This window comes from Blennius ocellaris, assembly GCF_963422515.1.
Source record: "Blennius ocellaris genome assembly, chromosome: 12".
NCBI classification, from domain to species: Eukaryota; Metazoa; Chordata; class Actinopteri; order Blenniiformes; family Blenniidae; genus Blennius; species Blennius ocellaris.
Genome location: NC_137661.1, coordinates 27,096,518 through 27,123,722, shown reverse-complemented (window position 1 = coordinate 27,123,722; position 27,205 = coordinate 27,096,518). Strand labels below are relative to the sequence as shown.

Here is a 27,205-nt window from a genome sequence, read left to right as displayed (position 1 = left end):
GGTTCACATTTCGCGGCTTCGCTGTGTTGCGGATTTTTGTGTGCAGTTTTGCATGCTTTTTTTTTTTTTAGGCATCTGAACGTGCACAGTGTTCTGCATGCTGATTGGCCATGGGAGAGCCTGCACATTGTATTCTGTGTCCTGATTGGCTAAGGGACCGTAGACCCTTGTCAATCAATCTCCGTGCCGTGTCTCGTGTACGCGAATGCATTCGACTTGCAACTACGTCAATGTCTGATCGCTAGCAGTGAGACTCTGAAGTTCTGCATGTTTGCAAGTTTTGTTCCTGACAAAACGTTCTGCACCGACAAAGGAACCTGCGGTCGCAGCCAGAAGGCAGAGGAATGTTTATGTGTTAAAATCTACCAAGGTTTGAACTTTGGGAGTTTAAACAAGAGAGAAATGTGAGAAAATGTTAATTCCTGTCTGCGAAAAGTGTATAAAGTGTGTGGTGACGGGGTTTTGCAGCCTTAAAGCGTATTTAATACTTGTTTAAAAAAAGAAAAAGTTAACTACTTCGCGGATTTCGCTTATTGCGGGTTATTTTTAGAACGCAACCCCCGCGATAAACGAGGGACCACTGTGTAAGACTTCATGTAGCGACTTCAGGATCGAATCGTTTTTCCAGGCTTGTGTTGTCTTTTGAGTCAGTTGTGTTTTGCGTCTCGCCGTAGGACCAAGTGTCCGTTGTTGTCCCTGAGCTGGAAGACGCTGGACGTTCTCCCGGACCGTCGCCTCTCCTGTGACGTGGCCGCTCGTCGGAATGACCTTTCAAAGCTTAACTGTGGGAAGTGAAGGTACAAAACGCTGACTTCACCTTTTCTTTTGTGCTCGGAAGTGATTATAAAGTAAAACTTAACTTGTCTTCTTTGCTTCCTGTCGGCTCTCGGGTGGAGACACGTGCACCGAGAAGCAGTTTCAAAAAGAAAACCCCAAACCCTTTTCATCAGAATACAAATCACCGAGATTGTTTGATCTTCCTTTGATGTTGCTTTTGTTTCGCTACGAATCAGGAAAATGTTGTGTATTTGTAGGTTATATATTAAAATATCATGACCAGAGTTCTTCACAGTGACTCTGCTCTCGTCCTGCTCATAACCACCATTATTGTACAAGAGCCAGGAGAGCTTGAAAAAACTCTGCTTTATAACAGACGGGCTGTTTGCTCTCTGTGAAATGTTTATTTGATGTTAAATCACACAAGCAAAACATATTTGGTGACCATGATGGCAGCGACATGCAACGTGTCCAATACCAAGAAGAGAAAAGTGAACGCAAAAACATTTTTCTGCTTTAAAAAAAACAAAACGACTGGTGAATCGTCAGGTGTTTCAAGTGAAAACGAGATCACTATCGTAGCGCCACTATCGTAGCGTCACTATCGTAGAGTCACTATCGTAGCGTCACTATCGTAGCGCCACTATCGTAGCGTCACTATCGTAGCGTCACTATCGTAGCGTCACTATCGTAGCGCCACTATCGTAGCGCCACTATCGTAGCGCCACTATCGTAGCGCCACTATCGTAGCGTCACTATCGTAGCGTCACTATCGTAGCGTCACTATCGTAGCGCCACTATCGTAGCGCCAGTATCGTAGCATCACGATCGTAGCGCCACTATCGTAGCGCCACTATCGTAGCGCCACTATCGTAGCGCCACTATCGTAGCGCCACCATCGTAGCGCCACTATCGTAGAGCCACTATCGTAGCGCCACTATCGTAGAGCCACTATCGTAGCGCCACTATCGTAGCGCCACTACCGTAGCGCCACTATCGTAGCGCCACTACCGTAGCGCCACTACCGTAGCGCCACTACCGTAGCGCCACTACCGTAGCGCCACTACCGTAGCGCCACTACCGTAGCGCCACTATCGTAGAGCCACTATCGTAGAGCCACTATCGTAGCGTCACTATCGTAGCGTCACTATCGTAGCGTCACTATCGTAGCGCCAGTATCGTAGCGCCAGTATCGTAGCGTCACAATCGTAGCGCCACTATCGTAGCGTCACTATCGCAGCGCCACTATCGTAGCGCCACTATCGTAGCGTCACTATCGTAGCGCCACTATCGTAGCGTCACTATCGTAGCATTAGCATTACTACTGTAGCATTAGCATTACTATCGTAGCATTAGCATCACTATTGTAGCTTTACCATCACTATCGTAGCATTGGCATTACTATCATTGCATTAGCGCTCCTATGGTAGCACTAGCACTGCTATGGTAGCGTTAGCGTTACTATAGCAACACTTTGAATGATTTTGACCGTCTTTCAGACGAACACATCTAATAATTCACTCCTTAATTGCTCCATTGCCTTTATTTTGAAGTTTTGTCATTGTGTGTTGACTTCTGTGAGGTTTGTTTTGAGACGCGGGATCGTACCTCCTTTACCCAGCATGCATTGCCCAGCTGAATATGCATGCTGTGTGGAGCGTGTTGTGCGGCTCTCGACATCAAACGTGCTCTTGAAACAAAGTGAAACCAGCTTTGCTTCCTGCAACTTGCACCGGCTCTTGCTCAAGCTTCTCCCAGACACGCGGGCCTTGCATCACCTATTTAATCCTCCCATTAATTATTCATGCGTCTTGCATAATTATATTAATTGTTTACCTACTGGAAACCACCTTGGGCACAATTAATCTTTCCGAGATGCCAATACAGTAACAATGCCAACACGGCGCCTCGCTACGTCTTAGCGCTCGATAAAGTGCCAGTAATGTATTCGACTGTGAAATGAATGCACGCCGCACTGCTGATTAGCTCGTTGTGTGTCGTCGCCTGCCACAGAAGTTGTGGGTTGGAGTGTGGGGGGGGGGGGGGGGGGGGGGGGGGGGCTGGAAGGGACATGAAGCCAGTCTCCCGGGATCGCACATGGAAATAGAGCCCGTGGCGTTTTTGCTCAAGGGCAACACGAGCGCAGTGCTTCACACTCCCGTTTCTTCTGTCATTGTTTGGCGTCCTTGCAGTCGTTTTCAGTTTTGTGACAATTTAAACACGTAAAACTCAACTTCTTCAGCAGGAAATGACTGAGCGTCGTCTCTTGCTACCAGCAGCGGCGGTGTGTCGGTCGGGGGGGGGGGGGGGGGGGGGCCGGCAGCAACAATAAGAGCGTCATCGCCAACCCACCCACGGGGCCCGATCGGTCAAGCTGGTTTCCGTGACGACGCCAAGGCCGGCGCTACAAACTCTGCTGGCCCCGAGGGTGGCCCGGCAACGAAACGTCAACATCCGACTGGCCCGCGGTTCTGCCGCTCAACGTTTTAACCCAATAGCAGCGTCCGGCGTCCATCAGAGGGGAGCACGACTCTTCCTCTGACAAAGTCTGCCGCCACCTCTGATATCCCACAATGCCTTTGGGGGCGGGTTTCCCAAGATGGCGTCGGTCAGGAAACTTCAACGGTTTGATGTTTCGTCTGGAAACGTCTGGGCGGATTTGATAAAGTGCAGGTTGAAGTTAAATTATTAGATTATTCTTTGGGCAGAAGTGAGAACTTTTATGGAAAGTACATTGTATATTCAATTATTTTGTTTTTTTAATGGTACAACGACTTATTATGTATGACAACACAACAAAACCAACTAAGACTTGACGTAAACCTGACAAACACCTGAACCACTGACTCCCGTCTTTTGATCCGGATCAAATCACTTTATATGAGCAACTTTGTTGCCGCTGTGGTTTTCTTGAATATTGTGTGGAAGATCAAACACCTGTTGATAATATTTCACTCGCCGTGTGAAAGAGTCCAACTCTACTGAAGCATCACCAAACCTAGAGGAGGAAGATGCTCTATAATCTGATGTTGGAGGAGGAAGATGCTCTATAATCTGGATTAGAGGAGGAAGATGCTCTATAATCTGATGTTAGAGGCGGAAGATGCTCTATAATCTGGATTAGAGGAGGAAGATGCTTTACAATCTGGATTAGAGGAGGAAGATGCTCTATAATCTGGATTAGAGGAGGAAGATGCTTTATAATCTGGATTAGAAGAGGAAGATGCTCTATAATCTGATGTTAGAGGAGGAAGATGCTCTATAATCTGATGTTAGAGGAGGAAGATGCTCTATAATCTGATGTTAGAGGAGGAAGATGCTCTATAATCTGGATTAGAGGAGGAAGATGCTTTATAATCTGGATTAGAGGAGGAAGATACTTTATAATCTGGATTAGAGGAGGAAGATGCTCTATAATCTCATGCTAGAGGAGGAAGATGCTCTATAATCTGATGTTAGAGGAGGACGATGCTCTATAATCTGATGTTAGAGGATAACGATGCTCTATAATCTGGATTAGAGGAGGAAGATGCTCTATAATCTGATGTTAGAGGAGGAAAATGCTCTATAATCCGGATTAGAGGAGGACAATGCTCTATAAACTGGATTAGAGGAGGAAGATGCTCTATAATCTGAGGTTAGAGGAGGAAGATGCTCTATAATCTGAGGTTAGAGGAGGAAGACGATAGTGTTGATACCCCCCCCCACCCCCCCACCCCTCCCATCTTCCTATTTTCATTTTGACACACGCTACATTATTCAGACGTTGCCGTTAACTACAAAGACCCGACGTGTGATTCTGAGGAGGCGAAGACGCGCAAGCTGGCGAGGCGCCGTGCCGGAAGACGTGGCCGAGGTGGAACATGTGGAACATCGCGGAACGATGATGTAATGAGTCTCCTCGGTCTATTGAAGCCTCGTAAATATTCATGTGGCGACGAGCCTACAGGTCGATGTCGACCGTCGCTCGCTTTTCACTGTTGTGTCAATTGTTGGAGCAAAAGCGTGCTCATCATAAATATGCATCAAGGAAATGGAGAAGGGGGGGGGGGGGAGGGGGGCGAGGGGGGGGGGGGGGGTATAAATATTCATTGATGTCTTTAAATATCACCGACTTGAGATTCTCGGTTCTCCTCCACCAAACTGCTCAAAAACACAACTACAAAGGTTTGCGGCAATTAAAAATTCCAAAAAGCTTTTCCTCGTGCAAGACGGCCGCAGACCACCACATTTAATTCCAATTAATAGGACCGTCTGCTTTTTTTTTTTTTTTTTTTCTCTCCCCTCGATACCCGTTTTAAAACAAGTGTCTCTGCATTAGCGGGGAACGGGAGCGACATGAGACACGTTGTGAAACACGCCCAACAACATTGTCGCTTCGCACTCCAACGTGTTGTTTGGTTTGTTTTGTTTTGGGTTTTTTTTTTTTCCCCCATGCCAGCAAAAAGGTTTTTTATTTTTTTTTTTTTTAAACAGCGAGATGCAAATCAAGTCGATCTTGTGAGCGCAGATACATAATTCATACGGACAAATCCTGGCTGGTTCTCGACTGGATCGTCTAGAAAACACTGGGAACTGGCTGATAAAGAGGCTTTTTTTTTAAAGTTAAAAGAAGGATTTTAAATTCTATTCCAGATTCAGCAGGAAGTTGATGAAGGAGTGACGTGATCTTCTGTTTCTAGACCAGGGGTCGGCAACCTTTAATGCTCAAAGAGCCACTTGGTCCCGTTTCCCACTGAACACAACACCCAGGGAGCCACAGACATTTTATTTTGACGGTCCCACAGGAAGACCATGCCAGGACGACACGACACACAAAACCTTCTTCGCTGCTGGTTGACGACTTACAACTAATAAACTAAACTATATGAACTAAGCAACAAAAACCCAATTACTACCAACACTACAAACCTAACATAACCCCCAATAATTACATTTAAAACACGACAAACAGAAACTCCCATAATGCATTGCAGCTCTCAGCTCCTTTATCGCTACACATTATTAAAATGGAAGATAAATGTGGGAGATGTGGATTGTTAGAACCATGAGTGTGATGGTGTGTCTTTAATGTCCTGTAGTAGTTGTGTAATTCACTAGAATGTTCCGTCACTCTCAACAAGTCTGCAATGAACCTCCTGGAACTGTCGGCTTTTACTGTGAAAGGTACAGGAAGCTCCCGGCTTCAGACACCAGTTGAGCCGCGGTCATGACCTGCAGCCGCAATTCTACGTTCTTCATCCATTATTGTTGTAATGACGTCACGTCACTGCGTCGTTCACGACCCCACATTTTACCACTCTTTGTAGCTGCGCTCTGGGTGGCCTTGCCTCCTTACGTCCCTCCGGGATGAACTGCAGTGGGACCGAGGCTCAAAGAGCCGCAGTGGAGGGACCAAAGACCTGCAGTGGAGGGATCAAAGAGCCGCAGTGGAGGGACCAAAGAGCCACAGTGGAGGGATCAAAGAGCCACAGTGGAGGGATCAAAGAGCCACAGTGGAGGGATCAAAGAGCCTCGGGGTGCCGACCCCTGGTCATGACCTTGTCAGCAGTTTTTCAGACACCCTGATAAAACGGAGTTACAATCGTCTTTTGTGCGTCAACGAGATTCTAATTGTTTTTAAAAGTCACGCAGGTCGTCCTGGTTTCAAACAAGCGGCTCCCGGGTACCGGAGGTCAAAGTTCGACCCTCCACTGTGACTTCACATCCAGATAATTCCTCTCTCTCTGCACGTTTTAGAGCCAAACGTAATAACTTCAGAAGTTAAAAACCTAATTTTATTCGGAACATTTGTTTATTTCCTGTCCTGATTGCTTTTCAGCACGAGGCTGCAATTATGAAAACAAATCAAGAAATACTTGGAAAAATAGAAACGGGAACCAACTCGCCGCCCGGCCGCGGTTCACGCTGCTGGAGTGAGTTCCTGAGCAGCAGCGGGACGCCGGGCGATTGTAATCAAGACGTTTTTGTCAGTAACGGAGTCAACAACAGACCCCATCAGCACCTCGTCAGTCGTCTGAGTGAAAAGCTTCCGGAAGCTTCCGGACCCACTGTGCAAAAACAGCACAACTCAGACGCGGTGGGAAGTCCCCACGGGGAACTTGGCACAAAGTTCCGGAGGATTTTTAAAGTCGAACGAAGGGGAAGTTCTGTGGATCAATGCTGGTTCACACAGAACTCGACGAGTCACGCACCCCGGGTTTTATTTTGAAAGTTCATTTGCGATCGCACTTGAAGACGTCAAAAGGCAAATTTCAAGGTGGGAAATGAGACGAGTCGTCTGAAGCTTTTAAATTGAGTCTGTCCAATATTAACGTTGCATTTTCTACTGCTGGTGTAGCTGAGTAAACATTTTATATTGAAATATTATTTTATTCAAATTTGTGAACGTTCTCAAAATGACTAATATTTTCTGCCTTATGAATTAATATAACAGACTGCCTCGGTAGTATTTTTTGGTTTATATTGTTTGTGTATAAAGTTAATTAAATAGTTCCTCTTACCTGTTGTAGTGGGGGGGACATGAATTGGTGACGCACACGTGTTGAAGCTGCATTTGCCCGGCAGGACCGAGCAGCTCGCTCTCCTTTATTTCCAATTAATTAATGGAAAAAGTCACTAAATTCTTTTAAAAACCTCCTGAAATAGTAGCAGCCATGTTTTGTGACGTGTATGACGACCAGATTATTGATTTTAAGGGTCAAAAAGGGGTTTTTAATCAACTTTAGTTAATCTGCTGCAGGAATAGAGAGGTGCGCTAATTGTGCCCTCTTCTCTGACTGACAGGTGTTATAACGTTCTTATGTTCACTGTTTTATTTATAAGCACTTTAAAAGCAGGACTGTACTATTCTAGATTAGGGTTAGGGAGTGAGTGTCCTCCCCGGGGTGGTTCCCGTTCCCGTTCCTGTTCCGACGCCAGTTCCAAGAAGTCCCCCCGGGTTCCGTCCCAGGTCCAAGAAGTCCCGTCCGGGTTCTGTCCCAGTTCCAAGAAGTCCCCCGTCCGGGTTCCGTCCCGGCTCCAAGAAGTCCCCCGTCCGGGTTCTGTCCCGGTTCCAAGAAGTCCCCCGTCCGGGTTCCGTCCCGGCTCCAAGAAGTCCCCCGTCCGGGTTCCGTCCAGGTTCCAAGAAGTCCCCCGTCCGGGTTCTGTCCCGGTTCCAAGAAGTCCCCCGTCCGGGTTCCGTCCCGGCTCCAAGAAGTCCCCCGTCCGGGTTCCGTCCAGGTTCCAAGAAGTCCCCCGTCCAGGTTCCGTCCCGAAGTTCCCCGTCCGGGTCCCGTCCCGGTTCCGTCCCAAGAAGTTCCCCGTCCGGGTCCCGTCCCGGTTCCGTTCCAAGAAGTTCCCCGTCCGGGCCCCGTCCCGGTTCCGTTCCAAGAAGTTCCCCGTCCGGGTCCCGTCCCGGTTCCGTTCCTAGAAGTTCCCCGTCCGGGTCCCGTCCCGGTTCCGGGACTAAACTATTAGTCCCGAAAAACTATTTCATTCGACAGTTTACTTAAATTTTTGTACTTTCGTATGTATAGTTGACTTCTATATCTATTTTTATTCAAAATGTTTATGTATTGTACTATGAGATATTTATTTTGTCAGGAGAACCGAGCAGCAAGAGAGAGCTTGACCTGTGCGTCGACGCTAATTATGCCCTCTTCGCTGACTGACAGGAGAAAAATAAACCGGATCCTGATCCCCGTGTTGCCTCGTTCCCCGAGGGCTTCAAGCGATCTTAAGTCTGCTACATTGGCACAACTTTAGTACTTGTGATACAACGTTGAACAAGAAAAACAATGTAGTACTCTGCTTCTGTACTTCATTTCTATGCTTGCTCGTTGCCAATTACAAGAAAATAGCAAAGTAAGAGTAAAACCTGTGATGGACGGACGCCTGAAGACGAGTCTCCACTCCTCAGAGGTCGTGAGGTCAACTTGTAGGACCAGTTGATACTGGATGGACTGAACGCCACATATATTATAGCAGAAATATGTTTTTTTTAAAAAGCACATGACTGAACCAATACAAACAAATGCTTCCAAAAGGTTTTCTAAAAAAAAAACAATTCAGCAATGATGTAAACAGATATCTGCGCCTCATAACAAGACGATATTAAACAATAAACCCGGGAAGGGAAAGAGACGTTCAAGCAGTCGTCTGATGACATAGACGAGACGGAACGTTGTACAAAATAAAACTCCAGAACGGAAACGTGCAGAAGAACACAAAGACGCAGAACAATAATGAGAACTATTGTCATTGGTGACGAAACGTAAAGAAATATTCGCGAAACTAAAGAAAGAATAAAGCCGTTCTTCATCGTTCAGCACAGATGGGAACCTTTCGGTGAACTTACACGTTTGTTTGAGACGAGAAGGCGACTTTCTTTCCCGAGAAGTGATTACAGATGGAAATATAAGTAATTAACAAGTTACTTAACAAGCAGCTTTAAATAGAAGAGGAAAGAGGGGGGGGGGGGGGGATGAAAGAGGGGGGGGAGGAAGGAAGGTGAGCTGAGGAAGAGAAGAAGCCGGGAGCCGGGTGGCGCCGAGGCCAGAGTCTGCAAATAGACCCGACAAAGACGGCAAAGGAAAAGCCGTCGCCGCGGCAGCAGAGCGGCTCCGCCGGCACAATTATCTTATAGATTCTTTATGGAGTGGAAAACGTCGGACAGAAGTGAGACCAGGGAGGAAAACAGAGGAGAAGCGAGAACGATAAGAGCTGCAGTGGGTTGTTTTTTTTCATGGAATGAGATTTGCTGACAACCGGAGAGAATTCAGGACGTAAAGTCTCGGATTATAGAATCTCTGCAGTCTGAGGGTGTTCGAAGAGTGACGACTGAACGAACGACCATCCTGTCAAAGTAAAAGAGGACAAGACGTCTCCTGGTGAAGTGGTTCGTCTCACACAGGAGACCAAAGTATTCCAGGTTGAGTTAAAGTCGTTGATTGTCAACGATCACAGTCGTCGTTCTCACCTGGATCTAGTGATGATGTCATCACCAAGGAGCCCCAGGTGTGCTTCCAGTCGTTTCTATGATGGCGTCGTCCGTCCTCCACTTTTTGCTCCATGCTTATCTGCTGCGGCGGCGACGCTTTGTGGAAACCGTGTTTTCATTTTGTACAACATAAGATTGGCTTTTAACTGGACCCACGCATTCATTCACCCCGTTTCTATATCTTTACTTTGAAGTTCTCCTTTCATCCTTCTTCACCTCCTCCTCCTGGTCTGGTTGGTCCAGAAATATTCAAAGTTTCCAGCTCCTCCTTGATTCTCCTCCATTAGAATATCAGATCCTAGGAGCTACATCCAGAATCTGCTGTGTCTGTGTGAGCTGGACTGGCTCCGCCCCCACACACGCCCATCTACGGGAAGATGGAGGAAGTACTTCCTCTCGTGGTGCCATGAGCAGAGCTGCCATGATTGTGGGAGGAGTCAAAAGGGGGGAGGAGCCTACCTTGACTGTGATTGGCTGAACCCCAGATGACACTATATAGGGTTTGATTTCTGATTGGCTGCTTGGAGCAACACACTTTTTAAAAGCGAGAGAGAGAGAGAGAGAGGACACACTTTCTTCATTCCTGGGGCGTCGTTCCAGGTGTGGAGATAAATTCGTTCTGCTGGAGAACCTTCAGAGTGTCAAACGGGTGTCAAACTCAGATCCTGGAGTACCAGGGCCCTGCATGTTCTCCACGTCTCCCTGCTTCAACAGGCTGAGTGCAGAGAGACCTGGAGAAAATGCAGGGCTGCAGATCCAGGATCTGAGCTTGACACCCCGGCTTCAGAACGTCCATTTTGCACAATATGAAGCCTTTAATTAATTCAGCCTGTCGATGAACAGACGGACGAGTTCCGGGCAAACCAAATCAACACACTTCGGTAAGGTTGCCCTTTGTCATTTCCTATGAGGGAAGAATTGTCCAGCAGTGTAGTGAAAGTGGACGCCTGCGCTCAGGACGGAGGACGGAGGATGGAGGACAGAGGACAGAGGACGGAGGACGGCTGGATGTCTTTCCAGTAATTCTGTTAAACGATTCCAACCTCAAACAGAAGCTCTCTGCTCTAAGTTATAGAACCTTGGCCACTCTGTTGTTTAGTGAGATGAGATGTTGGAAAGAACTCTGGAGCACAATTGATCCAAATCAAACTAATGAGCAGACGATCTCACAGCAATGCTAGCTAGCGGCCGTCGCTAAGACGGCAGCGTCACATTCTGACCACTGACCCACTGACCTGTTACGTTACGAGGAGAGTTGACTGTGACACGAGGCTGACGGACCGACACACCCCTTTATCGGTGGAACCACTGAAAGCTGTTCCAGATCAAAGGTTTCTGTCGGTGACCTCATGAGAAATGTGTTTTTTTGTTTTTGAAAAGCAGCTGAAGGCGATGTAGTTTGTTTTTCTTTCTGTAAAGTGGTTGGTTTTAAACAAACATCCTGTTTGGAGCTGTTCTGCTCAGTAACGATGTTAATTCAACAGTTTTTTCTCTGCAGGAGTTCCTTCAGGTCACGACACTGGGGTCTGGTTTATATTTCTTTTTTTGCTGAATGAGTAAAAAAGTTGAATTGAATTGTGTCTGCTTCCGCCAGAAAGTGTGTAATTTATTTTGTATATGCAAATGTATGTGTAGTGTGTGTGGGGTGTGTGTAGTGTGTGTAGTGTGTGCGTCACATCGTCATCAGGGAAGGTTCTTGAAGTTTGTTCAGTGTTGAAATATTCACTGGAAATGCTGACGAAGCGTTTTAACTTACTTTTGAGTGACGACAGGAAAAATAATTTCTTTTACACCTGAAGATGATTTTCTCATGGCCTCAGACCCAGGACCGGTCTATGTTCTGGTCGTGTTCTGGTCCTGTTCTGGTCTCTGTTCTGGTCCTGTTCTGGTCTCTGTTCTAGTCTCTGTTCTGGTCTCTGTTCTGGTCGTGTTCTGGTCTCTGTTCTGGTCTATGTTCTGGTCTCTGTTCTGGTCTATGTTCTGGTCGTATTCTGGTCGTGTTCTGGTCTCTGTTCTGGTATCTGTTCTGATCTATGTTCTGGTCTATGTTCTGGTCTATGTTCTGGTCCTGTTATGGTTCTGTTATGTTCCTGTTATGGTCCTGTTATGGTTCTGTTATGGTCCTGTTCTGGTCTCTGTTCTTGTCCTGTTCTGATCTATGTTCTGGTCATTTTCTGGTCCTGTTCTAGTCTCTGCTCTGGTCCTGTTCTGGTCTATGTTCTTATCCTGTTCTGGTCCTGTCCTGGTCTATGTTCTGGTCCTGTTCTGGTCTATGTCCTGGTCTCTGTCCTGTTCTCTGTTCTGGTCTCTGTTCTTTCACAGATTGTACATCCATCAGGTGAAAAACCTCAAAGAAATAAAAAAAAACCCCAACAACAAATAAACAATACAATTAGTAATCATTTTGAATTCAAATGTCCCTATTTATGTATTTTACAAAAGTTTGATTCTTCAGAAATTGCTTTCCTGGAAATGAACGATGTTTTTTCTTTCGACAGCAGAGAATCTTCAGCAGAGCAGATTTTAAATAGTAAAAGTTTAATCTATTGCATTTTAAACAAGGCAGTTTGAACAAAATGCAGCCGTGAAATCCATCAAACGATTTGAACCAACTTGTTAAATCTGCAAATTAAACAACTCCATCAAATTCAATGAAAAATCATTTAGCTTAATAGGCTATCAAGCAACATGTCATTTTCTGTTCAGGATGTTTATTCTTCTTTTTGATGGTCGACGCTCTGCTCTGCCAGACGGATTCATAAAGTCATATAGTTATAGTGACTCTTTCCCTTTTCTGTGGACACAACAGTCATTAAATAGAGTTTTTTTTTTTTTTTTTCCTACGTTCCTCACGTCGTGGGAGCTCTTCACACTGGAGTGTTTCTAATCCTCATCCTGGCTGCTCACAGTGGCTCTTTTAATTGTTTCCATTCATCCTCTTGTGGCCTTAAAGGTAATTGATCAGATTAAAATGACGTATGCCAGCAACATTTTCAGTATTGCATTGCTCAATATTATGTATTTTTATGTATTATTCTTGTATTTGTTTCTTAATGTATTGTTTTTATAGCTTTGTTGTAAAGCACTTTGGGTTCCACTGGGTTATTGTAAAGGGCTATACAAATAACATTTGATTGATTGATTGATTGATTGATTGATTGATTGATTGATTGATTGATTGAATATTAAAAATAAATTACATCTATATATATAAATATATGTTTTTCCTTCTTTTTTTCTCCAGTCCATAATACTAAATATATATTCTTAAAAATTACAAATTATATATATTTTTTTCTCCCAGTATTGCATTGCTCAATATTAAAAATAAATTACATTTATATATATAAATATATGTTTTCCTTCTTTTTTTCTCCAGTCCATAATAGTAAATATATTTTAAAAAATTACAAATTATATATGTATTTTTCTCCCAGTATTGCATTGCTCAATATTAAAAATAAATTACATTTATATATATAAATATATGTTTTCCTTCTTTTTTTCTCCAGTCCATAATAGTAAATATATTTTAAAAAATTACAAATTATATATGTATTTTTCTCCCAATATTGCATTGCTCAATATTAAAAATAAATTACATTTATATATATAAATATATGTTTTCCTTCTTTTTTTCTCCAGTCCATAATAGTAAATATATTTTAAAAAATTACAAATTATATATATATTTTTCTCCCAATATTGCATTGCTCAATATTAAAAATAAATAACATTTATATATATAAATATATGTTTTCCTTCTTTTTTTCTCCAGTCCATAATAGTAAATATATTTTAAAAAATTACAAATTATATATGTATTTTTCTCCCAATATTGCATTGCTCAATATTAAAAATAAATTACATTTATATATATAAATATATGTTTTCCTTCTTTTTTTCTCCAGTCCATAATAGTAAATATATTTTAAAAAATTACAAATTATATATATATTTTTCTCCCAATATTGCATTGCTCAATATTAAAAATAAATAACATTTATATATATAAATATATGTTTTCCTTCTTTTTTTCTCCAGTCCATAATAGTAAATATATTTTAAAAAATTACAAATTATATATATATATTTTTCTCCCAATATTGCATTGCTCAATATTAAAAATAAATTACATCTATATAAATATATGTTTTTCCTTCTTTTTTTCTCCAGTCCATAATAGTAAATATATTTTTAAAAATTATTAATTATATATATATTTTTTTCTTTTTCTCCAAGTATTGCATTGCTCAATATTAAAAATAAATTACATCTATATAAATATATGTTTTTCCTTCTTTTTTACTCCAGTCCATAATAGTAAATATATTTTTAAAAATTATTAATTATATATATATTTTTTTCTTTTTCTCCAAGTATTGCATTGCTCAATATTAAAAATAAATTACATCTATATAAATATATGTTTTTCCTTCTTTTTTTCTCCATCAATAATAGTAAATATATTCATAAAAATTACAAATTATATATATAGTTTGGGCACCCCTGTAAATTTTCATGATTTTCCTTTATAAATCATTGGTTGTTTGGATAAAAAAATTCCAGTTAAATATATCTTATAGGAGACAAACACAGTGATATTTGAGAAGTGAAATAAAGTTTATATGATTTACAGAAAGTGTGCAAGAATTATTTAAACAAAACTAGGCACGTGCATAAATGTAGGCACCCTTGTATCATCTTATTGATTTTAACACCTTTAGCACTAATTACTGGAACTCAAAACTGGCTTGGTGACCTCAGTGACCCTTGACCTCCATACACAGGTGAGGCCAATCATGAGAAAGGCTATTTAAGGAGGCCAGTTGTCAGTGTTGCTCCTCTTTGCTTCTTCTGTGAAGAGGCAACATGGAGCCTCACGACAAGTCTGAAATGATGAAAGCAACGATTGTTCAACGTCCTGGTTTAGGGGAAGGATCTAGAAAGTTCTCAGAGATTGAAGCTCTCAGGTTCCACTGTGAGGAACATTGTGAGGAAGTGGAAGAGTTCTAGTTAAGGACTGTAAATCATATACTTTATTTCACTTCTCAAATATCACTGCGTTTGTCTCCTGTAAGATATATTTAACTGGAATTATTTATCCAAACGACCAATGATTTATAAAGGAAAATCATGAACATTTACAGGGGTTTTCGAAACTTTTCCATACCACTGTATGTATATATATATATATATATATATATATATATAAATCGCTCCAGTTCCTTGTAGCATTTCTGTTGAAACGTCTCAGTTCTGATTCTGAATAAGAAGCTGCACAACTCAAAGTGTATGAACCAGTACGATGGGGGAGGGGAAGCAATTTTATTCATTTTTATTGGAAATGTGTTACTAATTTATATAAACCACACGCAATAAATGTACATTTCTCTTAAACAGGAAAACAAATGGGTTTTTATTCGGTTCTTTTGTTTTCTGTTTTGTTTATAATTGGGCTTTAATTAAGTAAAACTGTGTTTTATCTGATTACTTCATTAGTAGTTGATTACCAAAAATGTTACTCACACACACACACACACACACACACACACACACACACACACACACACACACACACACACACACACACACACGGTCTTAAAGTTGCACAAGCTTCAGATTTAACTCACTTTTTGTTGAGAATAGTGAATTAAACAACCTCATACTCATAAATAAACGACCGACATAGAGTCTGTCGTCTTCCGTCACGCCTCTTTTGCGTCCGCCACATAAACCACGGGCGGCGTGACGTCGTCGTTCTCCTTCTCCTTTCTGACGCGGTGAGAAGGAAGTTTTGACAAACCGCCCGGCGGAGCTTTGTTGACGTTCGCACTCCTTCAGCGTTTGGTGACAAACCGGCGCCGGGCCGATCGTCACTTGACAGATCGATGGCGGCCTCCCGCACGGCGCCGTAAATCTCCCCTCCCCCCGCAGATTAGCATAAAACGTCATCCCGCGTCTCCTCGCAGCGCCTCCGAGCCGAGAGAGGAGCTGGTCTCGGCGGGGGAGGGGCTGGCGGGGCTCCGGTCCGGGAGCGGAGGGAAGATCTGGCGGCGGATGCTTTGGATTTCGCCGCCGCCCAAAAAATAAAGCTGTTTCTTTGTTCGCGGCAGCAACAGTTTCCTCGGGGGGGGGTGGGGGGTGATGAATCTGATCCATTTGTCTGCTGCTTCTGAAGGCGCTGGCATGCTACCAGTGTCCGCGCCGCTACGCCGCTATGCCGGTACACGCGTACTTTGTGGCGTCAAAATCGTCATCCGCCACCGGACGCGGGTGTTCACCGTGACCCAGCCGCGGTGGTCCGTACGCAGCCCAAATGTTAGGGCCGCACGTCCTGTACAGGACTGTATGCGACTGCACGCGACTGTACACAACTGTACGCCACTGTACATGACTGCACGCCACTCTACGCCACTGTACATGACTGCATGCCACTGTACACCACTGTACGTGACTGCACGTCTCTGTACATGACTGCACGTGACTGTACGCAACTGTACACGACTGCACGTGACTGTACGCGACTGTATATGACTGCACACAACTGTATGCGACTGTACATGACTGCACGTGACTGTACGCGACTGTGCGTGACTGCACGCCACTGTACACGACTGCAAGTGACTGTACGCGACTGTATATGACTGCACACAACTGTATGCGACTGTACATGACTGCACGTGACTGTACGCGACTGCGCGCGACTGCACGCCACTGTACACGACTGCAAGTGACTGTATGCGGCTGCAGGCAACTGTACGTGACTGCACGCCACTGTACACGACTGTACATGACTGCACGTAGCTGCACGCTACTGTACGCGATTGTATGCGACTGCACGCGACTGTACATGACTGCCTGCCACTGTACACAACTGCATGTGACTGCACGCTACTGTACACAACTGTATGCGACTGTACGTGACTGCACGCTACTGTACACAACTGCATGTGACTGTACGTGACTGCACGCCACTGTACACGCCGACTGTGCATGCTAGGAGCTCCTCCGCCTTCCCGTCTGAAGGATCACGGTTTAAAAGCAAGTAAAACTCCTGAAGTGAAAGATGAAGTACTGCAGGAAAGGTGGAGAAGTGGTGGAGCTATTTTCATTACGACTGTTGCACTACGTTATGGGACGTTATGGAATCAGTTGCGTTCTGGAAGGCACACGGACGTGAGCCCGAGCGGAGCATGACAACAAAACGTGTGCGTCCCGCGGACGCTAGCGTATGCTAGCGTACATCGGTAGCATGACAGCACCTTGAGGAAGGCCACTAATTACTGAACCCCCCCACAGCGTGAAGCCAGAATGTTTGCAGAGGACGACTGGACGTCGTGACGTCTGATTGACGCGCCGGCTTCTCGCGTTCAACCTGCTAAATTGACTGGGGAGAGCGGCGGTCGGTTAGCGCTGTGACGTACAACTGAGGAGGCTCGTCTACCAACAACAACAACAAAAATAAAAACCAATTAAGGCGAAACACTTTTCCAACTTGTCCTCCGGGGCAAGGGGGACGGCTTTCATTTCAGACACTTTGTTTTCATTCTTCGCCGTCATGCTGCTGCACATTTCACAACTTCCTGCGCTTGTTTACTAAAGAACGGAGTAAATTAAGGCCTCACACGCCCCCAAACCCCCCCCCCCCCACCGACACACACACACATACACACACACACACACACACACAGAGCTGATCAGAGAAGCGCTACAGCGACGTGGTAGAGTTGCTTCCCGGTTTAGCTCCGCCTCCGTCCTGCTGGGTGACGGTTTTCTGCCCGTTTGCGGCTCTTTGATCTTCTTTGAAGCTCCTGCTGGTTGTGACGCTCGTTATGTGTTTTGTGGCTCGATGCCGAACTTCTGAACGGCTGCAACAAAAGGAAACAACACACACACACACACACACACACACACACACACACACACACACACACACACACACACACACACACACACACCTGATGGTCTCAGAATGAGTGCATGAATAAATGGTGACTGCATCCAAGTAAAGGGCGGAGAAAGCAGTGTTCTCCGGAGCCACCAGGTGGCGCTGTCCGTTCAACAGGCGATTGAAAAACACATTATTCCCAGTCCTTCAGCCTCTATCTTCAAAAACCAAGAGCGCCACCTGCTGGAGAGACCAGAGATAGTGGCAAAGTAGATTTAGTCGATTTATATCTAATAAATCTAAAGTGTATGTGTGGCAGTTGCAGCGCCACCTATAGGCCCGGGATGTGTACTACGTCGTATTGAACCGTATTCATAGTGATGAAAAGCGAGTTTTGGCGCCCCCCTATATTTTTAATAGACGTATCAAGGGTGACGATTTTGCACGTTTAATATAGAAGATAAAGAGACGAGATATCTAAACTGGATAATCACACTGTCACTTGTTAATTAGAGGCACTAGATGGCGCCACGTTCAAACATATTACTCACCTCTGTTAATCAATCACGTGATGAAGACCTGGACTCAGGACAGCGAGTTAACAGACGTATATTCACCCTCTTGGTTCATAATAAAGGACTCGAGGTTCTCGATTCACAAACAGACACAAGCCTCCTCTTTTCACCGACGATTAAATAACTCTTCCTCTGGATTCCCTCCTTCCGCTCTTGTTTTCCTGAGTAGGACACGTTCTCGTCCCCGGTGGATCCAGCTGGAGGTTAATGGCGTCTAAACGACGCGTATGTGTGAACACACTCCCCCGGGACGGCATGCTCTACTTGTGACATCATCAGGAGAACGAGCGAGGGGCAGGTGTGAGTGACCTTCAGCGTGACGAACAATGTGAACGATGTGAACGATGTTCAAGTGGTGGAAAAGCGTCAGAAGAAGAAAAAGAGAAAGAAACACTAAATGATTTCCTCCTGAAGTATCAAGAACTGGAGATTAAATCACCAGAGATGCTCGAACAAGCAGAGTTAGAACCATGGAACTCACTGGTTCCACTGATCAGAGGGTCCGGGAACACTGAGCCAAGCTACATGCTACATGCTATGTGCTACATGCTACATGCTATGTGCTACATGCTCTGTGCTACATGCTATGTGCTATGTGCTACATGCTACGTGTTACATGCTACCTGCTATGTGTTACATGCTATGTGCTACATGCTACATGCTACATGCTACATGCCATGTGCTACTTTAGATACGTCTAAAAATAGCCGTCCAAGCTAGTCTGGATGTGACCACCCCCCCCCCCCCCCCTATAATGTAACTTCAATCACATGATGGTTATTGTGAAAAAAGGTAGACAGGCATACGTGTCTGATGTGAGTTGTTTTTTTTTTCAAAATAAAAGACAAGTCCAACATGAGACTCATACTGATACAGTACATTTATTTTTGTCCGGCTGTTTGCGACAGACAGAAGTCCTGCGTGGCCCAGTTGATGTCATTTCAAAGTTGATGACTGTCAAAATAAAACTACCAAGTTGGATTGTTATCACAGTGACTGTCAGAATAAAACCACCAAATTGGACTGTTATTGCGGTGACTGTCAAAATAAGTCCACCAAGTTGGATTGTTATGGTGAATGTCAAAATAAAACTATCCCATTGGACTGTTATTAAAGTGACTGTCAAAATAAAACCACCAAATTGGACTATCATGGTGACTGTCAAAATAAAACTACCAAATTGGACTGTTATTATGGTAACTTTCAAAATAAAACTACCAAATTGGTCCGTTATTACGGTGACTGTCACAATAAAACTACCAAATTGGACTGTTATTACAGTGACTGTCAAAATAAAACTACCAAATTGGACTCTTATGACAGTGACTGTCAAAATAAAACTACCAAACTGGACTGTTATCACGGTGACTGTCAAAATAAAACTACCAAACTGGACTGTTATCACGGTGACTGTCAAAATAAAACCACCAAATTGGACTGTTATCACAGTGACTGTAAGTTGTCTCTTCTTTTATAATTAATATGTCATCAAATGTCATATATGAGGATTTTCAATGCAGCTAAAACTTCTAACGCATTTTAATTTTATTTTGACATTAAAAGCTGATTTGTGATAAGTATTGGCTGAGGCGTCTCTTGAAAATCTCATCTTACACGTCATTTACTTTTTCATCCTAATGAAGTCACAGTCAGCAGCCAGAAGAAGAAAACTAATACGCATTTTGGATGATTGATTATTAATCATATTTATGAAAATAAAAATGCATTTGTAATCTCAGAATGAGAAGGCACTTCTGTTAATTCGTTTAAAATTGATTTTTGATCCATGTTCACTTCCAGACACGTGGAGATTAACGGGAGAAACAAAATAAAGATTAAAAAACAACAGAACAACCTGGAAAACGAAGTACAGAGAACGAGACAGGAGGGAGAAGCTGTGTAGTACACAGTAGAACGAGAGCAGTAGAACCATAGAACTGTAGAACAGTATAATGGTAGAACTGTAGAACAGTACAACGGTAGAACTGTAGAACAGTACAACGGTAGAATTGTAGAACAGTACAACGGTAGAACTGTGTAGCGGGAGAACAGAACTGTAGAACAGTAGAACAATAGAACAGCATAACGGTAGAACTGTAGAACTAGAACATTGGAACAGTAGAACTAGAACAGTAGAACAGTACAACAATAGAACAACAGAACAGTACAACAGTACAACGGTAGAACAGTACAACGGTAGAACAGTAGAACTAGAACAGTAGAACAGTAGAACTAGAACAGTGGAACAATAGAACAGTTGAACTAGTACAGTAGACCAGTAGAACTAGAACAGTAGAATAGTAGAACTAGAACAGTAGAACCATAGAACTAGAACAGTAGAACAGAGGCGTCCTGGGTGAAGAGAACAGAGTCATTGCGGCCGACAGCAGAGCTGCAGGAGTGAAGTACTGCAGTAATCTATTACTGATGACAGTTTGTTCAGTGTCCTCGTCTTCAGCTCCGCGATGATGAAGGTGCTACTCTTCATCACTCCGTCCTGTCCTGTCCTGTCCTGTCCTGTCCTGTCCTGTCCTGTCCTGTCCTGTCCTGTCCTGTCCTGTGGCCATGTGGCGCCTCCCTCTGGTACTGAGCAGGATTACTATTACCTGCAGTAAGTATCCGCCTCCTCCTGCAGCAGACTGCCGTCTCCCTTCAGTTCACTTTAACTTCATATATTTATTTATTAATTGTCCGACACTTTCTTACTGAATTCATCTTAATACATAAAACTATTTAAACGCAGGAAGATAATTAGATAAGATGAATATGAAATACTGGATTACATAAGTTTTACTTCCTCCTTCCTCTTTTCACGCTTCTTAATCGGATAAGGTGTGTGTGTGTGTGTGTGTGTGTGTGTGTGTGTGTGTGTGTGTGTGTGTGTGTGTGTGTTCAAAGGGATTCAAATGGTGTGTGTTCATATGGATTGTCTGTTTTAGACCCCCTCTCTCTCTCTATACACACACACACACACACACACACACACACACACACACACACACACACACACACACACACACACACACACACACACACACACACACACGTGTGAGTACATTCCTGAAAATAATTAATTAATTAAAAAATATATATTTATTGAATCCACCAACTTTACTGCTTGTTTGTACGTTTTTGTATTTTAGCCGTTAACTCAGTTTGACGATCCATTTTCAGTTTGCAGGCTGCGTTTTTTAAAAACTTTTTGTTCCCTTGATTTCTTAATTCCTCACTTTTGAATTCAGAAAAACACTTTTTCTCTTTTTTTTTACTTTTCGTTCCCTCGATTTCTTAATTCCGTTAGCTCGTAGAGATGCTAAGCAGGGCGCTACATCACTGCGTGAAACACTGAGCGGGGAGTGTCTCCATGGCAACCGACGTTCCTTTTGATCTCCTTTGATGTCCTCCACGAGGAGCCGCTCTCATCCAGCGAGTAGGAACATTTTCTTTCTTTTTTTGTGGCAAATTCTTTGGTATTTATTCGGAAACGGTTCGTCGTAAATGTAAAGGGTTGATCCTTGAACGATGACGAGTTGTCCCTGGAGATTTCACACGAGGACGACTTCCCGTGAAAAGGTGGTAAAATACATGCATGCAAACTAGTAAGTAAGTAAATTAATTAATGAATTAATTAATTAATTGAAACCTGCAGAACCAGACTCAAGAGGAGGAGATCATATTATAAAGTACTACTTTTTAATTTGTCTTTGTTGCATTTTAATTCCATTCAAGTAATAAAAGGTGGTCTTCTAAGAAGGTAATTGGTTTTAAGGTAAACTTTTCTGACAAAAACTTTTCTGATACGCGGGGAAAAGGAAAAATGGGGGGGTAAATAATTTTTTTTAAAAAGACGTCGACACAAGTCGGCGGGCTGGAGGCGAGAGGGAAGAAAGGAAGACATTCTGCAAGCCGAGGACTGAAAACGCTTGTAAGTTATCTCTACTAAAAGAGGCCAATCCTCGCCTCCGGGGCCAAACATGTACTGACTTTATACAAATAAACAAATGACTGGGAAAGTTCCTTATCCTCATTGACGCGTTCCTGTAACATGACGGCCAGAATTCATTGGTACCTTCATGTTATTATGTTGAAAACTACATTTTTTCACCCGTCTTGTCCCCGTTTGGTTCGACGTGAAGCAGCTTTAAGTGAGTCTTGGTTCTAATTGTGGACAGCAGCTGCAGACCAGCAGGTAAACCCTGGCTGAGACACAGTGACGTGTGTCTCTGTGTCTCTGTGGACACTGTGGACACTGTGGACACTGTGGCAGTCTGATCTGACTCCATCAGTCTGTACATCACTGAATCCATTTGGAGCTTGTGAAGACAGACCGGCTTGTTATCACTCCATCTTGGCACAGGGCTTCGCTGGCGAGCGTCCAAAAACGAGCTCCGCTGCAGAAAACCTGCAAACTGGCATCAGCGCCTCATCAGGTATTGCCCCGATTTACATGAAAGCAAGGCAGCAAACGTCTTCGCGGTGGAATGTCCTGTGACGGGACTTTAATGTGTGACGGGTGACGGAGACCATCAGGGCCAGCGAGTTCTTCTCTACTTGCTCGTGTGGAATTGCTGGTTTTCCTCTTTTAAACGTTCCTTAAAGTCAAGTCTTCAAGTCAGAGTTGGGCATCAAAGCTTGAGCGACCAAACGAGACACGACAGATCTTGTAGTTCATGTGAATTTCACTCTGTGTGGATTGACTTTGCTTTAATCTTTACGTTTATTTAATGTGTCTTGTCTGGTCGGCTTTTAATTGACAGTTGGAAAACAAGTTTCACGGATGAGATTTGGACACGTTTGTCTGATGTGTGAATAATAACATGGAAATGTAAAAGTGTTAATGACAATAGTACTGATATTATGCAAAAAAATCCCCCTCTGAAGGTTCTCCAGCAGGAACAATTGTCTGTAAAGTGTGTCCTCTCTCGCCCCGGCTTGTTCCAGGGTTTAAAAAGTGTGTTGCTCCAAGCAGCCAATCAGAAATCAAACCCTATATAGTGTCATCGTGGGGTTCAGCCAATCACAATCAAGGTTGGCCCCTCCCCCTTTTGACTCCTCCCACAATCAGGCAGCTCTGCTCTGGCACATGGCGCCACGAGAGGAAGTACTTCCTCCATCTTCCCATAGATGGGCGTGTGTGTGGGCGGAGCCAGTCCAGCTCACACAAGACACAGCAGATTCTGAATGCAGCTCCTAGGATCTGATATTCTAATGGAGGGAAAATCAAGGAGGAGCTGGAAACTTTGAATACGAGGTTTGAGCAGTTTAAAAAGAACAACAACAAAAAAACAACAACAAACAACCGCTGGACATTCTTGACTATTTCAAATACCAACAAAGAAAACATCCGATGCTCCAAACAGACCTGGAGGAAAAGAAAGTCTGGAGTCAAGAACGACAACAAGGACAAGGGATGCAGGTCTGTGGTGGAACCGGAACACGTTTCTGGAACCCTCCTGCTTCGCCAACAGGGATTGTGTAAGACTCGGTATCAGACGTGTCGCGTGGCAACTTCATCAACATTTAATGTGAACAGTGAATCTTACAGCGCCCCCTGGTGGCTGGATGTTTGTAGTGATCCTGCTCTCACCCACCCCTCCTTTCCTGGGAGGTTTTCACTCCTCCCCTCCTGTGTTCCCCTTAGCTCCGCCCCTCTGCTCTCCTGCTTCCTCCTCCTGATCACAGCTGTTTGTTATTGTCATCAGTGTGTGTATTTAGTTCCCCTCTCTTGTAGCTCCGGTTGCCAGTTCGTCTGCGTTCTCACACCATTCCTACCCGCCATATTTTCCTCACGCTGCCTTTTGTGTTTTTTGACCTTCTGCCTGCCCGACTTTTCCTCCTCAATCGCCCTGTACTGGTTTTCACCTTGTACTACTAGACTTTGCTTCTGCTGTGGTTTTGGATAATAAACACTTTTGAACTGAGCTTCTTGTCTGCCGTGCAGTTGAGTTCACAAACCTTGACACTATTATGTACGGGTGTGGTGGTGGAAGGCCCTCCACCCCTCCCCACGTCACCGCACTGTATTTAAAGGTACACCCAAGACACTCTGCTTCAACAGCATCGGTGTTTTGGCGTGAAAAGAAACTTCGGCGTGTCAGAAAAAGCTCCTTTCTTTTTTTTCCTTCCACACGACAGTGACTGTGCAGTGCGACCGGCTCGTGTCGTCCCTCCACGACCGCAGAAGCGAGAGCGTTCCAGGTTTGAAATTCCGCCGTAGCAAAGACTGAGTACTCCCGGGAGGGAGTAGATAACAGGAGGAATCCAATATGTGACAAATGGGGCTGCAGGAGAAAGTTCATGTTCGGGTCTACGGGGCAGTGCAAATGAGGAAAGTGGGCGAAGAGCGGGAGTGAGTGAAAAGAGGTGAAACATATCATCACAGCCTATTAGAGGGCAGCGTGGAAGAGTGAAGAGAGGAGTTGAGATGGATTGGAGGGGTGCAGGGAGGAGTGGAACAGTGGGCGAGGGAGGTGTCGGAGGCTTCGCGAGGAGCGATTTATAACGTCTGGTTGTGAGGCGGACACCTCGCCAGCCCCTCGGCCATAATTTCATTACGACTCTCAGGGGAGGGTTTGAGACTCCCGAGGTGGAGACGCCATTTTCTGACGGCTCTGCTGATGCATCGAAGAGTTTCAGTGGGGGAGTTTTGAGAATTTCATCACGACCGGTCTATTACATCAGCCGAAGTGTCTTAAAATAAGAAAAAAAAAAAAAAAGTGCACAAAGAACAAGAGAAGTCGACTCCCGTATCCTTCAACTCTCCTTCTCACCCACGTCCTTGTTTAAAACATGTATATATTCGTGTCGGACCTCAGTTTAAACTCAGTGGCTGAGTCTTTTTTTTTTTTTTTATTTGGGCTCTTTGTTCAAACCAGAATTGCCCACAAGGGGGCGCCACCGCAGAACGGGAGCTTTTAGTTGAGCTGACAAAACGGCTGCTATCATAAACCCACCTCTGTGAAAATCGCTAGCAGTTAGCCGCTAATAGCACTCGTGTAAACGTCCATGTGACTGTCTTTTCTTTTAAACCTCCGGGCATTTCGCTCTGCGGCCGGATGGTTGTAGACACTCCACCATCATTATTTTTGTTTTTACTATGCTATGCTATGGCTATGCTATGCTATGCTATGCTATGCTATCGCCGTGATCGATGGTTTGTAACATCAGTCAAAATCTCACATGAGAGGAAGTTGCAGTTGCTCTATGTTAGATTTTTTTTTTTTTTTTCCTGATTAAATTTTAAGAATTGATTCAAAAACTATTAAAATGAACCTGGATAAGTGGGAATAACAGGCGACGACTCCTTTAAAAGACGGCAAACATTGAGATTTGAACCGTGACGAAGCTTCGTGGCTCAGAATCGACGGTCGCGTGTCGCCAGGGTGCAGGATGACTTAATAGATTGTTAAACTTGAAGAGTCTGCAGGAGCCTTTATTCATCTTTATCTGTTACTGGACACAAAGATGTTGGACTCAAACGTATCTGTCAGCATGAAGCCTCTTCATTCACGCTAACTGAACCGTCATTCTAGTGGACGATATTCCTTTAGTTCTTAAGTCCTTAAACACTTTGGTTGTTTCATCCATCACCTCTTTTCATTACTATTCCTCCTTCATCTCCCCCCCTTGGTGTCCCTTTGATTCCTGAGAGGTGTGAGATGTTTTCGACATCTTATTCATTCGGCTCTCAGAAGCTTTGTTCCACCCAGTTTCACTCTTTTCAAAGTCACTGGCCGGAAAACTGATGAGTTGATGGGCTGAGTGATGAGCCGACCTGCTGGCAGTGCTCAGCTAACGGGCTTCCAGCTGATTGGCAGCCAGCTAACGGGTAGTTGGCTAATGGGCAGCCGGCTAACGGGCAGCCGGCTAATAAGCTGCTGGCTAACTGGCAGCCGGCTAACGTGCTGCCGGCTAACTGGCAGCCGGCGAACTGGCTGCTGGCTAGCGGGCAGCCGGCTAATGAGCTGCCGGGTAACTGGCAGCCGGCTAACGGGCAGCCGGCTAATAAGCTGCTGGCTAACTGGCAGCCGGCTAACGTGCTGCCGGCTAACATGCTGCCGGCTAACTGGCAGCCGGCAAACATGCTGCCGGCTAACTGGCAGCCGGCGAACTGGCTGCTGGCTAGCGGGCAGCTGGCTAACGTGCTGCCGGCTAACTGGCAGCCGGCGAACTGGCTGCTGGCTAGCGGGCAGCCGGCTAATGAGCTGCCGGCTAACTGGCAGCCGGCTAACGTGCTGCCGGCTAACGGGCAGCCGGCTAACGTGCTGCCGGCTAACGGGCACCAAGCTAACTGGCTGCCTCAACAAGATAGCGACTTGCTGGTCACCCGCGATGTGAAAAACGCTGAAAAACGCTTCACTGGGCTCTTAGCGGAGGGTTGTTAAGACGGTGCAGCAGGGGGCAAGTGTGGGAACTGCTTGAAATGCGCATTTTGTGCAAGAGTTGGTCGTGGCATGGTTTGATGAACAACACAAATACGTTTATATGAGTAAAACACTGGTTACATTTCCGTGCAGGCTATTAAAAGTTCAGCGATATTGAAATAAGGACATGAACTCTTGAAAGTGAGCTGATTTTAGGCAGAAGTGGAGCGTCTCCGGCTCATAAAAAAACTCCTTTTTTTTTTGAGTTTGCGCTTCATCAGAAGTGCGGGTTGATGTTAACTCTGTGGTTCGTAATGAGATCTCTGAAGATCTTTCAAAGAACCCGTTTCAAAGGGTTGAGGTATTGGACAGTGCAGAGTTACACAAACATTTTGTTCCAGACTGTGAGAGCATGTCTGACTGCAGGTCCGTGATTCCACTGGAAGATTTGCGGCGCAGTAATTAGCCCGACGTGCTTCATCGGGTTCCTCCGCCTCCACTCATCCAGGGAGGCGTCACACTTTGGCTACGACTCTCTCCTCCGCCACTGCAAATCCCTTCACACTGCAGGGAAATGCGGCACAATTCTGAAGTTCAGTTTCCATGTTAAAGCTCCGCT

General features: G+C 44.5%; 1 protein-coding gene across 1 annotated transcript in view; it reads left to right on the top strand.

The window, feature by feature from the left end:
- The window catches only part of ect2 (epithelial cell transforming 2), a gene marked incomplete at its 3' end in the record, with an annotated part of 58,956 nt that extends 32,349 nt beyond the window's left edge, over positions 1 to 26,607 (top strand). Inside the window, 1 exon segment of the mRNA XM_080506333.1 lies at positions 26,071 to 26,607. Coding sequence (XP_080362459.1) covers positions 26,071 to 26,607 — 537 coding nt within the window.
- Positions 26,608 to 27,205: the final 598 nt, after the last annotated feature.